Raw genomic sequence first — 13,501 nt, forward strand, 5'->3', positions numbered from 1 at the left:
CTCGGCCCCCCCCCTCTCTCTCTCTCTCTCGGCCCCCCCCCTCTCTCTCTCTCGGCCCCCCCCCCTCTCTCTCTCTCTCTCTCGGCCCCCCCCTCTCTCTCTCTCTCTCTCGGCCCCCCCCCCTCTCTCTCTCTCTCTCTCGGCCCCCCCCTCTCTCTCTCGGGGCCCCCCCCCCCCTCTCTCGGGCCCTCTCCCTCTCTCGGCCCCCCCCCTCCTCTCTCGGCCCTCCCCCTCTCCCGGCCCCCCCCCCCTCCCTCTCTCGGCCCTCCCCCTCTCCCTCCCCCTCTCTCGGGCCCCCCCCCCCCCCTCCCTCTCTCGGCCCCCCCCCCCTCTCTGTCTGACCGGCCCCTCTTTCTCTTCCCCCCCCCCCACACCCCCCCTCCTCCCTTCTCTCCCTCTCCCCCCATCCTCCCTCAGTCCCAATCACATGCCCACTCTGCTTATGTGCCCCTTGAGCTGGTAATCCCTGGCCCGAGGGCCTTCCATGCACCTGGACCCCACACAGCAATCTAACAGGTCACTCTGATTTAATCCCCGAGTCGGGGAGGGGCCAGACTGTGCTCCATTCGTTCCCCTCGAATCGCCCAAATTGTGGAGGAGTTCTGGGCCGGGTTTACTCTCAGTGCTGAGAGCTGCTGTCACCCGTGGAGTTGGTTTAACCGGTCAGCCTTTCTCCTGTGAGGAGTGTGGAATCCTGGAGTGTTCCCGAGCACCCTGGCGAGGCCCCTGACTGCCCCCAGCGAGGCCCCCGGAGTGTCTCAGCGAGGCCCCTGACTGCCCCCAGCGAGGCCCCCGGAGTGTCTCAGCGAGGCCCCTGACTGCCCCCAGCGAGGCCCCCGGAGTGTCTCAGCGAGGCCCTGACTGCCCCCAGCGAGGCCCCCGGAGTGTCTCAGCGAGGCCCTGACTGCCCCCAGCGAGGCCCCCGGAGTGTCTCAGCGAGGCCCCTGACTGCCCCCAGCGAGGCCCGCGGAGTGTCTCAGCGAGGCCCCTGACTGCCCCCAGCGAGGCCCCCGGAGTGTCTCAGCGAGGCCCCTGACTGCCCCCAGCGAGGCCCCCGGAGTGTCTCAGCGAGGCCCCTGACTGCCCCCAGCGAGGCCCCCGGAGTGTCTCAGCGAGGCCCCTGACTGCCCCCAGCGAGGCCCCCGGAGTGTCTCAGCGAGGCCCCTGACTGCCCCCAGCGAGGCCCCCGGAGTGTCTCAGCGAGGCCCCTCACTGCCCCCAGCGAGGCCCCCGGAGTGTCTCAGCGAGGCCCCTCACTGCCCCCAGCGAGGCCCCCGGAGTGTCTCAGCGAGGCCCCTGACTGCCCCCAGCGAGGCCCCCGGAGTGTCTCAGCGAGGCCCCTGACTGCCCCAGCGAGGCCCCCGGAGTGTCTCAGCGAGGCCCCTGACTGCCCCCAGCGAGGCCCCCGGAGTGTCTCAGCGAGGCCCCTCACTGCCCCCAGCGAGGCCCCCGGAGTGTCTCAGCGAGGCCCCTGACTGCCCCCAGCGAGGCCCCCGGAGTGTCTCAGCGAGGCCCTGACTGCCCCCAGCGAGGCCCCCGGAGTGTCTCAGCGAGGCCCCTCACTGCCCCCAGCGAGGCCCCCGGAGTGTCTCAGCGAGGCCCCTCACTGCCCCCAGCGAGGCCCCCGGAGTGTCTCAGCGAGGCCCCTGACTGCCCCCAGCGAGGCCCCCGGAGTGTCTCAGCGAGGCCCCTGACTGCCCCCAGCGAGGCCCCCGGAGTGTCTCAGCGAGGCCCCTGAGTCAGCAAGTTTTTATTTAATTCTGGGGATGTGGGTTGTGGCAGGTAAACCCGACATTTATTGCTCTTCTCTCGTCGCCCCGAACCAATCGTGTTTTGATATAACGGAGAGGCCACTTCAGAGGGCAGTTAAGAGTCAATCCCGTTGGTGTGGGGTCTGGAGCCACATATAGGCCCAGACCGGGTAAGGACGGCAGGTTTCCTTCCCTAAAAGGACATTAATGAACCAGTTGGGTTTTTACGACAATCCGACAGTTTCACGGTCACTTTTACTGAGAGCAACTTTTTATTAACCGATTTCTTCAACTGAATTCAAATTCTCAAACGGCCCGGGTGGGATTTGAACTCTCGTTCTCTGGGTCACTGGTCCCTGTCCCCCCGGGTCACTATCCCCTGCCCCCCCCCCGGGTCGCTCGCCCCTGGGTCACTATCCCCTGCCCCCCCCCGGGTCGTTCGCCCCTCGGTCACTAGCCCCTGCCCCCCCCCGGGTCGCTCGCCCCTGGGTCGCTCGCCCCTGGGTCGCTCGCCCCTGGGTCGCTCGCCCCTGGGTCGCTCGCCCCTGGGTCGCTCGCCCCTGGGTCGCTCGCCCCTGGGTCGCTCGCCCCTGGGTCGCTCGCCCCTGCCCCCCCGGGTCTCTCGCCCCTGCCCCCCCGGGTCACTCGCCCCTGCCCCCCCGGGTCACTCGCCCCTGCCCCCCCGGGTCACTCGCCCCTGCCCCCCCGGGTCACTCGCCCCTGCCCCCCCGGGTCACTCGCCCCTGCCCCCCCGGGTCACTCGCCCCTGCCCCCCCGGGTCACTCGCCCCTGCCCCCCCGGGTCACTCGCCCCTGCCCCCCCGGGTCACTCGCCCCTGCCCCCCCGGGTCACTCGCCCCTGCCCCCCCGGGTCACTCGCCCCTGCCCCCCCGGGTCACTCGCCCCTGCCCCCCCGGGTCACTCGCCCCTGCCCCCCCGGGTCACTCGCCCCTGCCCCCCCGGGTCACTCGCCCCTGCCCCCCCGGGTCACTCGCCCCTGCCCCCCCGGGTCACTCGCCCCTGCCCCCCCGGGTCACTCGCCCCTGCCCCCCCGGGTCACTCGCCCCTGCCCCCCCGGGTCACTCGCCCCTGCCCCCCCGGGTCACTCGCCCCTGCCCCCCCGGGTCACTCGCCCCTGCCCCCCCGGGTCACTCGCCCCTGCCCCCCCGGGTCACTCGCCCCTGCCCCCCCGGGTCACTCGCCCCTGCCCCCCCGGGTCACTCGCCCCTGCCCCCCCGGGTCACTCGCCCCTGCCCCCCCGGGTCACTCGCCCCTGCCCCCCCGGGTCACTCGCCCCTGCCCCCCCGGGTCACTCGCCCCTGCCCCCCCGGGTCACTCGCCCCTGCCCCCCCGGGTCACTCGCCCCTGCCCCCCCGGGTCACTCGCCCCTGCCCCCCCGGGTCACTCGCCCCTGCCCCCCCGGGTCACTCGCCCCTGCCCCCCCGGGTCACTCGCCCCTGCCCCCCCGGGTCACTCGCCCCTGCCCCCCCGGGTCACTCGCCCCTGCCCCCCCGGGTCACTCGCCCCTGCCCCCCCCGGGTCACTCGCCCCTGCCCCCCCGGGTCACTCGCCCCTGCCCCCCCGGGTCACTCGCCCCTGCCCCCCCGGGTCACTCGCCCCTGCCCCCCCGGGTCACTCGCCCCTGCCCCCCCGGGTCACTCGCCCCTGCCCCCCCGGGTCACTCGCCCCTGCCCCCCCGGGTCACTCGCCCCTGCCCCCCCGGGTCACTCGCCCCTGCCCCCCCGGGTCACTCGCCCCTGCCCCCCCGGGTCACTCGCCCCTGCCCCCCCGGGTCACTCGCCCCTGCCCCCCCGGGTCACTCGCCCCTGCCCCCCCGGGTCACTCGCCCCTGCCCCCCCGGGTCACTCGCCCCTCGGTCACCAGCCCCGGGCCCCAGTTTACCCACCCCGGAATCTAACCCGAGACTTGGCCGCCTGCCTTTCTCAAGCTGATTTTGGCCATGACCTCGTTTCTGTTTCAGTTTGGGGAGGAGCAGCCAGGCCACGGGCCCCAGCAGCCCATCCCGAGGTACAGTCCGCTGAGGAGACTGGCCTCCTCCGTCTTCTCCTCCTCGTCCCTGGAGACAGAGCACTACCCTCACCCCAGCACCACCTTCCTGCAGAGGAGCCGCTCGGCGGAGAGCAGCCCAGCACGCCAGCCGTCGTCACGGAGACACATGCCCCTGATACCGGGCAACCACCGACTGATGCCCTCTGTCCTGCGTGTCTCCCGCACACAGCTGCAGCAGGTGTGGGCACGTTTCGTCTCCAAGACCTGACTCTCCCGGGACTGAGGGTGTGTGGGGAGGGTGAACGGGAGGCTCTCGAGTCCTGTCTGAGATTAGTGGCAATAATCTAAAGCTGTGAGACTGCAGCTCCTGTCCAGCGGAGGAGGGACCCGCAGAGTTTGTACCGACTGTCTCACTCCAAGGCCAGCCCTTTTATATCTGCATGCTTCAGAGACAGATCTGAAGAGTGTGAGAGTGTTTATGCAATGTATAGGTTCTATATATATATATATATATATAAATAAAGTGCAGCATGGGAGGGCACTGGGTAACCAGCACTGACACACGACCTGCACTTCAATCCCCACTCAAACTGCACAACCAATCGGAGGAGGCCTCTCCTGACCAATCAGGGTGCTTTATATGATAGGGTCGACATAAATCCACATCAGAAACAACACAGTCATGTTGGATTCTCTTCCCCCCCCCGCCCCCCCCACACCGGGAGGGCCCGGTACCAGGCTGGGTGAGCGAACGGTCGGGGAATGTAGGAGATGGGGACTTGCATCTGTCCATGTGCGGTCCCTGTCGGGGAGGGTGGATCGAGCAGCCTGCATCGACTGGGAGCAATTGTTACAATCACTGGGCTTGAAGGGGACAAAACCCATTTCAAATCCCAGCAGCACCCTGTGCTCCTGAATCAACACAGATCACAGACATAAACTGTGCAGATATACACATGCATAGTCACAGACACACGCGGCCTCGCGCGCTCACACGCGGCCTCGCGCGCTCACACGCGGCCTCGCGCGCTCACACGCGGCCTCGCACGCGGCCTCGCGCGCTCACAGACGGCCTCGCGCGCTCACAGACGGCCTCGCGCGCTCACAGACGGCCTCGCGCGCTCACAGACGGCCTCGCGCGCTCACAGACGGCCTCGCGCGCTCACAGACGGCCTCACGCGCTCACAGACGGCCTCACGCGCTCACAGACGGCCTCACGCGCTCAGTCAGTCACATGCACACTCACAGTGAGTCACCCGGAGTCAGTCACACGCATGCTCACAGTCAGTCGCACACATACACTGTGATAGACACACTGTGTTCAGCTTCTAAACCAAAAACAATTATTTCGTAAAAAGAGTAGTTGCCAAAAAAGCATTTTGTTTTGCTGAAAGTTGAGATGTATCTGCTGCTGCAGTGAGAGCAAGTCTTGTAAAAGAGCTCCCTGGGCAGGTGTGTTCAGTGTGGGGACTGGACCCAGTGATATCGGGGGGCTGTCTCTCTGGGTGTGTTCAGTGTGGGGACTGGACCCAGTGATATCGGGGGGCTGTCTCTCTGGGTGTGTTCAGTGTGGGGACTGGACCCAGTGATATCGGGGGGCTGTCTCTCTGGGTGTGTTCAGTGTGGGGACTGGACCCAGTGATATCGGGGGGCTGTCTCTCTGGGTGTGTTCAGTGTGGGGACAGGACACAGTGATATCGGGGGGCTGTCTCTCTGGGTGTGTTCAGTGTGGGGACAGGACACAGTGATATCGGGGGTGGGGGGCTGTCTCTCTGGGGTATTTGGGGTGCAGTGGGAAATTGGTGATTGTGTGAGTAAAGGGTCCTGTTTGCGGGGTGATGAGAGCTCGATTCTGATTGTGAACTGTCAATCAGTTACTGACTGACCTGCTGTGTCAGTCCAATATTATATGAAATTATTGAAATTCCATGTTGTCTCTGTTAACACCCACTGAATGATTACTTAAAGCACAGAAAGAGCAATTCAGTTGATTCTTGGAGTGTGGGCGTTTATTGTCATGTCAAGTTGCCCTGAGAAAGGTGGTTGTCAAACTGAGTGTTTTGCTGGGCCCATTTCAGAGGGCAGTTAAGAGACAACCACATTGCTGTGGGTCTGGAGTCACATCTCGGCCCAGACCGGGTAAGGACGGCAGGTTTCCTTCCCTGAAGGGCATTAATGAACCGGATGGGTTTTGGGAACATAGGAATTGCTGGATGGGAAAAGACCGCAGTCCATCCAGTTGACCTCCTACCATCCTGGTCATCTCATGATACAATGATCGTGGACTTACTGACATGAGGTGAGGAAAACCCCCAGTGGTGGAGAGGTTTGGGAGCCATTGGTCAAAGTCACCTGTTCCTCCCGAGCCGCGAACAATCACCACACGTCATGTCTCAAATTACTCATGTCCTGGATCCCCAAATATGAGAACATTCCCAGTTTACATAATCACCCCGAGAGTCCAAAAACAAGGGGGCAAAACCTTGAAATGAGAGCTCGGCCGTTCAGGAGTGATGTCAGGAAGCCTTTCTTCACACAAAGGGGAGTGGAACGACCAGGCTCGAGGGGTTGAATAGCCTTCTCCTCTTCCGACGTTCTGAAATCGTTTTTTATGACAACCCACACCATTTTATTTTCCAGATTTTTAAAAAACTGAACTCAAATTCTCAAACTGCCCTGGTGGGGTTTGAACTTCTGTTTACTGGATTCCGAGTCCAGTAACCCGAACCACACGACACCATCCATTCTGCTCATTGCATCTACCTCACTGGCATCGGGCGGGGAAGTGGAATTCAGGTCAAAGATCAGCCATGATCTGATTGAATGGCGGAGCAGGATCGAGGGGCCGAATGGCCTACTCCTGCTCCTGTTTCTTATGTTCTTATTTTCACACCTCCACTGGAGCATGAAACTCAAATAGCATTTCCCCAAACCTTCTTTTCAAATACTTATCCGATTCACTTCGATAGTATCGAGCTCAAAAATCACTTCGAAATCATTGCCTGCTCTAATCAGCCTCTGTAAACCTCCCTTCCTTAATCATTACCTGCTCTAATCAGCCTCTGGAAACCTCCCTTCCTTCTCAATCATTGCCTGCTCTAATCAGCCTCTGTAAACCTCCCTTCCTTCTCAATCATTGCCTGCTCCAATCAGCCTCTGTGAACCTCCCTTCCTTCTCAATCATTGCCTGCTCCAATCAGCCTCTGTAAACCTCCCTTCCTTCTCAATCATTGCCTGCTCTAATCAGCCTCTGTAAACCCCCTCTTCCCTCTTCAACAGTGGCCCTCCGTCTACAACCCCTTGTTACAAATTTGCCATTAACACTAGTTGCCCTCTCAAAACATTTCCTAGTTTTGAACCATCTGTGGTTCAACCTTCTCTGTTCCAGTGCGATGGCCCTCATTTCTCAGACCTTCCTTCAACATACTGCTCACTCCTGGGAACATTGTGGGCAATCTTCTCTGTCCCCTTTCCTTCAGCACCCCCTTGTCCTTCCTATAATGGGGTGCTCAGAGCTGCTAACAATCCTCCCAACTGAGGCCCAACCAGCATCTTGTGCCAGTTCACTCCTCCCTTCCCAACTTTTACATTCAAGCCCAGGATCCCATTTGACTCACTGTGAGTTTTCCCACCTGTCCCCAGATCTATATATCTGATCCTCCACCACGTTAACAGAGTCTTAACATTTACGATACTGGGACTAAAAGGGTTAAATTACGAGGACAGGTTCCACAGACTAGGCTTGTATTCCCTCGAGTTTAGAAGATTAAGGGGTGATCTAATCGAGGTGTTTAAAATGGTAAAGGATTTGATAGGGTGGATAGAGGGAAACTATTTCCTCTGGTGGGGTGAGTCCAGTACAAGGGGGCAGGACCTTAAAATTAGAGCCAGGGCGTTCACACAAAAGGCAGTGAAAATCTGGAACTCTCTTACCCAAAAGGCTGTGACCAATTAAAAAAAATACATATTTTCAGGATGTGGGCATCGCTGGCGAGGCCGGCATTTATTGCCCATCCCTAATTGCCCTTTAGAAGGTGGTGGTGAGCCGCCTTCTTGAGCCGCTGCAGTCCGTGTGGTGAAGGTTCTCCCACAGTGCTGTTAGGAAGGGAGTTCCAGGATTTTGACCCAGCGACGATGAAGGAACGGCGATATATTTCCAAGTCGGGATGGTGTGTGACTTGGAGGGGAACGTGCAGGTGGTGTTGTTCCCATGTGCCTGCTGCCCTTGTCCTTCTAGATGGTAGAGGTTGTGGATTTGGGAGGTGCTGTCGAAGAAGCCTTGGCGAGTTGCTGCAGTGCATCCTGTGGATGGTACACACTGCAGCCACAGTGCGCCGGTGGTGAAGGGAGTGAATGTTTAGGGTGGTGGATGGGGTGCCAATCAAGTGGGCTGCTTTGTCCTGGATGGTGTCGAGCTTCTTGAGTGTTGTTGGAGCTGCACTCATCCAGGCAAGTGGAGAGTATTCCATCACACTCCTGACTTGTGCCTTGCAGATGGTGGAAAGGCTTTGGGGAGTCAGGAGGTGAGTCACTCGCCGCAGAATACCCAGCCTCTGACCTGCTCTTGCAGTCACAGTATTTATATGGCTGGTCCAGTTAAGTTTCTGGTCAATGGTGACCCCCAGGATGTTGATGGTGGGGGATTCGGCGATGGTAATGCCATTGAATGTCAAGGGGAGGTGGTTAGACTCTCTCTTGTTGGAGATGGTCATTACCTGGCACTTGTCTGGCGCGAATGTTACTTGCCACTTATGAGCCCAAGCCTGGATGTTGTCCAGGTCTTGCTGCATGCGGGCTCGGGCTGCTTCATTATCTGAGGGGTTGCGAATGGAACTGAACACTGTGCAGTCATCAGCGAACATCCCCATTTCTGACATGATGGAGGGAAGGTCATTGATGAAGCAGCTGAAGATGGTTGGGCCTTATGTTCTCTGGATTATTAGCCCAGACCTTTGGATTACTAGTCCAGTAATAGAACCACTACACTCCCATACCCCGGGATATCAAGATTGAGATCAAGATCTTTTTGTTCGGTGTGGGTATCAAGGGGTAAGGAGCAAAGGCGGGAAAGCAGAGTCTGCATCTGTCTTTACCAAGGGAGAAGATGCTGCCAGAGTCTCAGTAAAGGAAGATATAGTTGAGATACTGGATGGGCTAAAAATTGATAAAGAGGAGGTACTGGAAAGTCTAGCTGTACTTAAAGTAGATAAGTCACCCGGTCCGGATGGGATGCATTCCAGGTTGCTGAGGGAAGTAAGGGTGGAAATTGCGGAGGTACTGGCCATAATCTTCCAAATATCCGTAGATACGGGGGTGGTGCCAGAGGACTGGAGAATTGCAAATGTTACACCCTTGTTCAAAAAAGGGTGTACGGATAAACCCAGCAACTACAGGCCAGTCAGTTTAACCTCAGTGGTGGGGAAACTTTTAGAAACGATAATCCGGGACAGAATTAACAGTCACTTGGACGAGTGTGGATTGATTAGGGAAAGTCAGCACGGATTTGTGAAAGGAAATTGTGTTTAACTAACCTGATAGAGTTTTTTGATGAGGTAACAGAGAGGGTCGATGAGGGCAATGCGGTGGATGTGGTGTATATGGACTTTCAAAAGGCGTTTGATAAAGTGCCGCACGGTCGGCTTATCATCAAGATTGCAGCCCATGGAATAAAGGGGGCAGTAGCAACATGGATACAGAATTGGCTAAGGGACAGGAAACAGAGAGTAGTGGTGAACGGTTGTTTTTCGGACTGGAGGGAGGTGTACAGTGGTGTTCCCCAGGGGTCAGTGCTGGGACCACTGCTTTTCTTGATATATATTAATGACTTGGACTTGGGTGTACAGGGCACAATTTCAAAATTTGCAGATGACACAAAACTTGGAAGTGTAGTAAACAGTGAGGAGGATAGTGATAGACTTCAAGAGGATATAGACAGGCTGGTGGAATGGGCGGACACGTGGCAGATGAAATTTAACCCAGAAAAAGGCGAAATGATACATTTAGGTGGGAAGAACGAGGAGAGGCAATATAAACTCGAGGGCACAATTCTAAAAGGGGTACAGGAACAGAGAGATCTGGGGGTATATGTACACAAATCATTGAAGGTGGCAGGGCAGGTTGAGAAAGTGGTTAAAAAGGCATACGGGATCCTGAGCTTTATAAATAAAGGCATAGAGTACAAAAGCAAGGAAGTCATGATCACAGAATCATAAACCTCCCGAACCCCTCGATTAGATTCCAGTCTGTAACTCACTCCCGGGTATCTGTTATTCTGCATATAAACCCCCCCGAACCCCTCGATTAGATTCCAGTCTGTAACTCACTCCCGGGTATCTGTTATTCTGTATATAAACCCCCCGAACCCCTCGATTAGATTCCAGTCTGTAACTCACTCCCGGGTATCTGTTATTCTGTATATAAACCCCCCGAACCCCTCGATTAGATTCCAGCCTGTAACTCACTCCCGGGTATCTGTTATTCTATATATAAACCCCCCGAACCCCTCGATTAGATTCCAGCCTGTAACTCACTCCCGGGTATCTGTTATTCTATATATAAACCCCCCCGAACCCCTCGATTAGATTCCAGTCTGTAACTCACTCCCGGGTATCTGTTGTTCTATATATAAACCCCCCGAACCCCTCGATTTGATTCCAGTCTGTAACTCACTCCCGGGTATCTGTTATTCTATATATAAACCCCCCGAACCCCTCGATTAGATTCCAGCCTGTAACTCACTCCCGGGTATCTGTTATTCTATATATAAACCCCCCCGAACCCCCCGATTAGATTCCAGTCTGTAACTCACTCCCGGGTATCTGTTATTCTATATATAAACCCCACCCGAACTCCTCGATTAGATTCCAGCCTGTAACTCACTCCCGGGTATCTGTTATTCTATATATAAACCCCCCGAACCCCTCGATTAGATTCCAGTCTGTAACTCACTCCCGGGTATCTGTTATTCTATATATAAACCCCCCCCGAACCCCTCGATTAGATTCCAGCCTGTAACTCACTCCCGGGTATCTGTTATTCTATATATAAACCCCCCGAACCCCTCGATTTGATTCCAGTCTGTAACTCACTCCCGGGTATCTGTTATTCTATATATAAACCCCCCGAACCCCTCGATTAGATTCCAGTCTGCAACTCACTCCCGGGTATCTGTTATTCTATATATAAACCCCTCGAACCCCTCGATTTGATTCCAGTCTGTAACTCACTCCCGTGTATCTGTTATTCTATATATAAACCCCCCCCCCGAACCCCTCGATTAGATTCCGGCCTGTAACTCACTCCCGGGTATCTGTTATTCTATATATAAACCCCCCCGAACCCCTCGATTAGATTCCGGCCCGCTGCTCACTGGGGAACGCTGTTACTGCATCATTCAGCTTCTCTGCTTCTGAAGGATGTTCAGTCTGGGTTCCTGCTCTCACTGACTGTTCAGTGACCCAGGCTGTCAAGGGATGGTGTGTGTCTGTCGTAAAAACACCATAAGGCTTTCGGAACATGGAAACAGGAGGAGGCCATTCAGCCCCTCGAGTCTGTTACACAGGGACAGGAGGAGGCCATTCAGCCCGTCGAGCGTCCTCCACCATTCAGTTTGACCACAGCTGATTTCTGCCTCAACTCCATTCACCCGTCATTTCTCCATATCTCTCCATACACGAATGTGAAACAAATCGATCAATCTGAGTCTTGAAGATTTCCATTAAATGAACAGTTTGGAGAACAAAGTGAAGAAAGTTAGTGGAGAACTGGGAGAAGGACGACAGGCCCAGGGACAGGGTTCGGTTCCCAATCTGACCGTGCGGGGCCCCTGCCCGGGGACAGGGTTCAGTTCCCGATCTGACCGTGCGGGGCCCTGACCCAGGGACAGGGTTCGGTTCCCGATCTGACCGTGCGGAGCCCCTGCCCGGGGACAGGGTTCGGTTCCCGATCTGACCGTGCGGAGCCCCTGCCCGGGGACAGGGTTCGGTTCCCGATCTGACCGTGCGGGGCCCCTGCCCGGGGACAGGGTTCGGTTCCCGATCTGACCGTGCGGAGCCCCTGCCCGGGGACAGGGTTCGGTTCCCGATCTGACCGTGCGGAGCCCCTGCCCGGGGACAGGGTTCGGTTCCCGATCTGACCGTGCGGGGCCCCTGCCCGGGGACAGGGTTCGGTTCCCGATCTGACCGTGCGGAGCCCCTGCCCGGGGACAGGGTTCGGTTCCCGATCTGACCGTGCGGGGCCCCTGCCCGGGGACAGGGTTCGGTTCCCGATCTGACCGTGCGGAGCCCCGACCCAGGGACAGGGTTCAGTTCCCAATCTGACCGTGTGGGGCCCCTGCCCGGGGACAGGGTTCGGTTCCCGATCTGACCGTGCGGGGCCCCTGCCCGGGGACAGGGTTCGGTTCCCGATCTGACCGTGCGGGGCCCCTGCCCGGGGACAGGGTTCGGTTCCAGATCTGACCGTGCGGGGCCCCTGCCCGGGGACAGGGTTCGGTTCCCGATCTGACCGTGCGGGGCCCCTGCCCGGGGACAGGGTTCGGTTCCCGATCTGACCGTGCGGGGCCCCTGCCCGGGGACAGGGTTCGGTTCCCGATCTGACCGGGCGGGGCCCCTGCCCGGGGACAGGGTTCGGTTCCCGATCTGACCGTGCGGGGCCCCTGTCCTATCAGATGGTGAAGCAGCACATTTCGGCTGCAGAGGAATTGGAACCAGGTTCGGTTATTGTAGTCCAGGACATAATCGGACAGACAGCCAATGTGGGCAATGGAGTTGTATCAGTTCTGCATTGTGTTAGGTTGGCGTCAGTATTGGATTGGGTGTGTTCTGTATTGTGTGTGATGATGTCAGTATTGGATTGGGTGTGTTCTGTATTATAGAATCATAGAAGTTTACAACATGGAAACAGGCCCTTCGGCCCAACATGTCCATGTCGCCCAGTTTATACCACTAAGCTAGTCCCAATTGCCTGCACTTGGCCCATATCCCTCTATACCCATCTTACCCATGTAACTGTCCAAATGCTTTTTAAAAGACAAAATTGTACCCGCCTCTACTACTGCCTCTGGCAGCTCGTTCCAGACACTCACCACCCTTTGAGTGAAAAAATTGCCCCTCTGGACCCTTTTGTATCTCTCCCCTCTCACCTTAAATCTATGTCCCCTCATTATAGACTCCCCTACCTTTGGGAAAAGATTTTGACTATCTACCTTATCGATGCCCCTCATTATTTTATAGACTTCTATAAGATCACCCCTTAACCTCCTACTCTCCAGGGAAAAAAGTCTCAGTCTATCCAACCTCTCCCTATAAGTCAAACCATCAAGTCCCGGTAGCATCCTAGTAAATCTTTTCTGCACTCTTTCTAGTTTAATAATATCCTTTCTATAATAGGGTGACCAGAACTGTACACAGTATTCCAAGTGTGGCCTTACTAATGTCTTGTACAACTTCAACAAGACATCCCAACTCCTGTATTCAATGTTCTGACCAATGAAACCAAGCATGCCGAATGCCTTCTTCACCACCCTAACCACCTGTGACTCCACTTTCAAGGAGCTATGAACCTGTACTCCCAGATCTCTTTGTTCTATAACTCTCCCCAACGCCCTACCATTAATGGAGCAGGTCCTGGCCCGATTCGATCGACCAAAATGCATCACCTCACATTTATCTAAATTAAACTCCATCTGCCATTCATCGGCCCACTGGCCCAATTTATCAAGATCCCGTTGCAATCCTAGATAAC

At 57.3% G+C, this 13,501-nt stretch overlaps 1 protein-coding gene across 1 annotated transcript in view; it reads left to right on the forward strand.

Moving 5' to 3' along the window:
- The window catches only part of LOC137310520 (tau-tubulin kinase 1-like), a gene marked incomplete at its 5' end in the record, with an annotated part of 115,442 nt that extends 109,939 nt beyond the window's left edge, over nt 1–5,503 (forward strand). The window contains one exon of the mRNA XM_067978290.1: nt 3,732–5,503. Coding sequence (XP_067834391.1) covers nt 3,732–4,028 — 297 coding nt within the window. The remainder of the gene's footprint in view (nt 1–3,731) is intronic.
- Between the last annotated feature and the right edge of the window lie 7,998 nt (nt 5,504–13,501).

The sequence above is a fragment of the Heptranchias perlo genome, unplaced genomic scaffold, assembly GCF_035084215.1.
Source record: "Heptranchias perlo isolate sHepPer1 unplaced genomic scaffold, sHepPer1.hap1 HAP1_SCAFFOLD_257, whole genome shotgun sequence".
NCBI lineage: Eukaryota > Metazoa > Chordata > Chondrichthyes > Hexanchiformes > Hexanchidae > Heptranchias > Heptranchias perlo.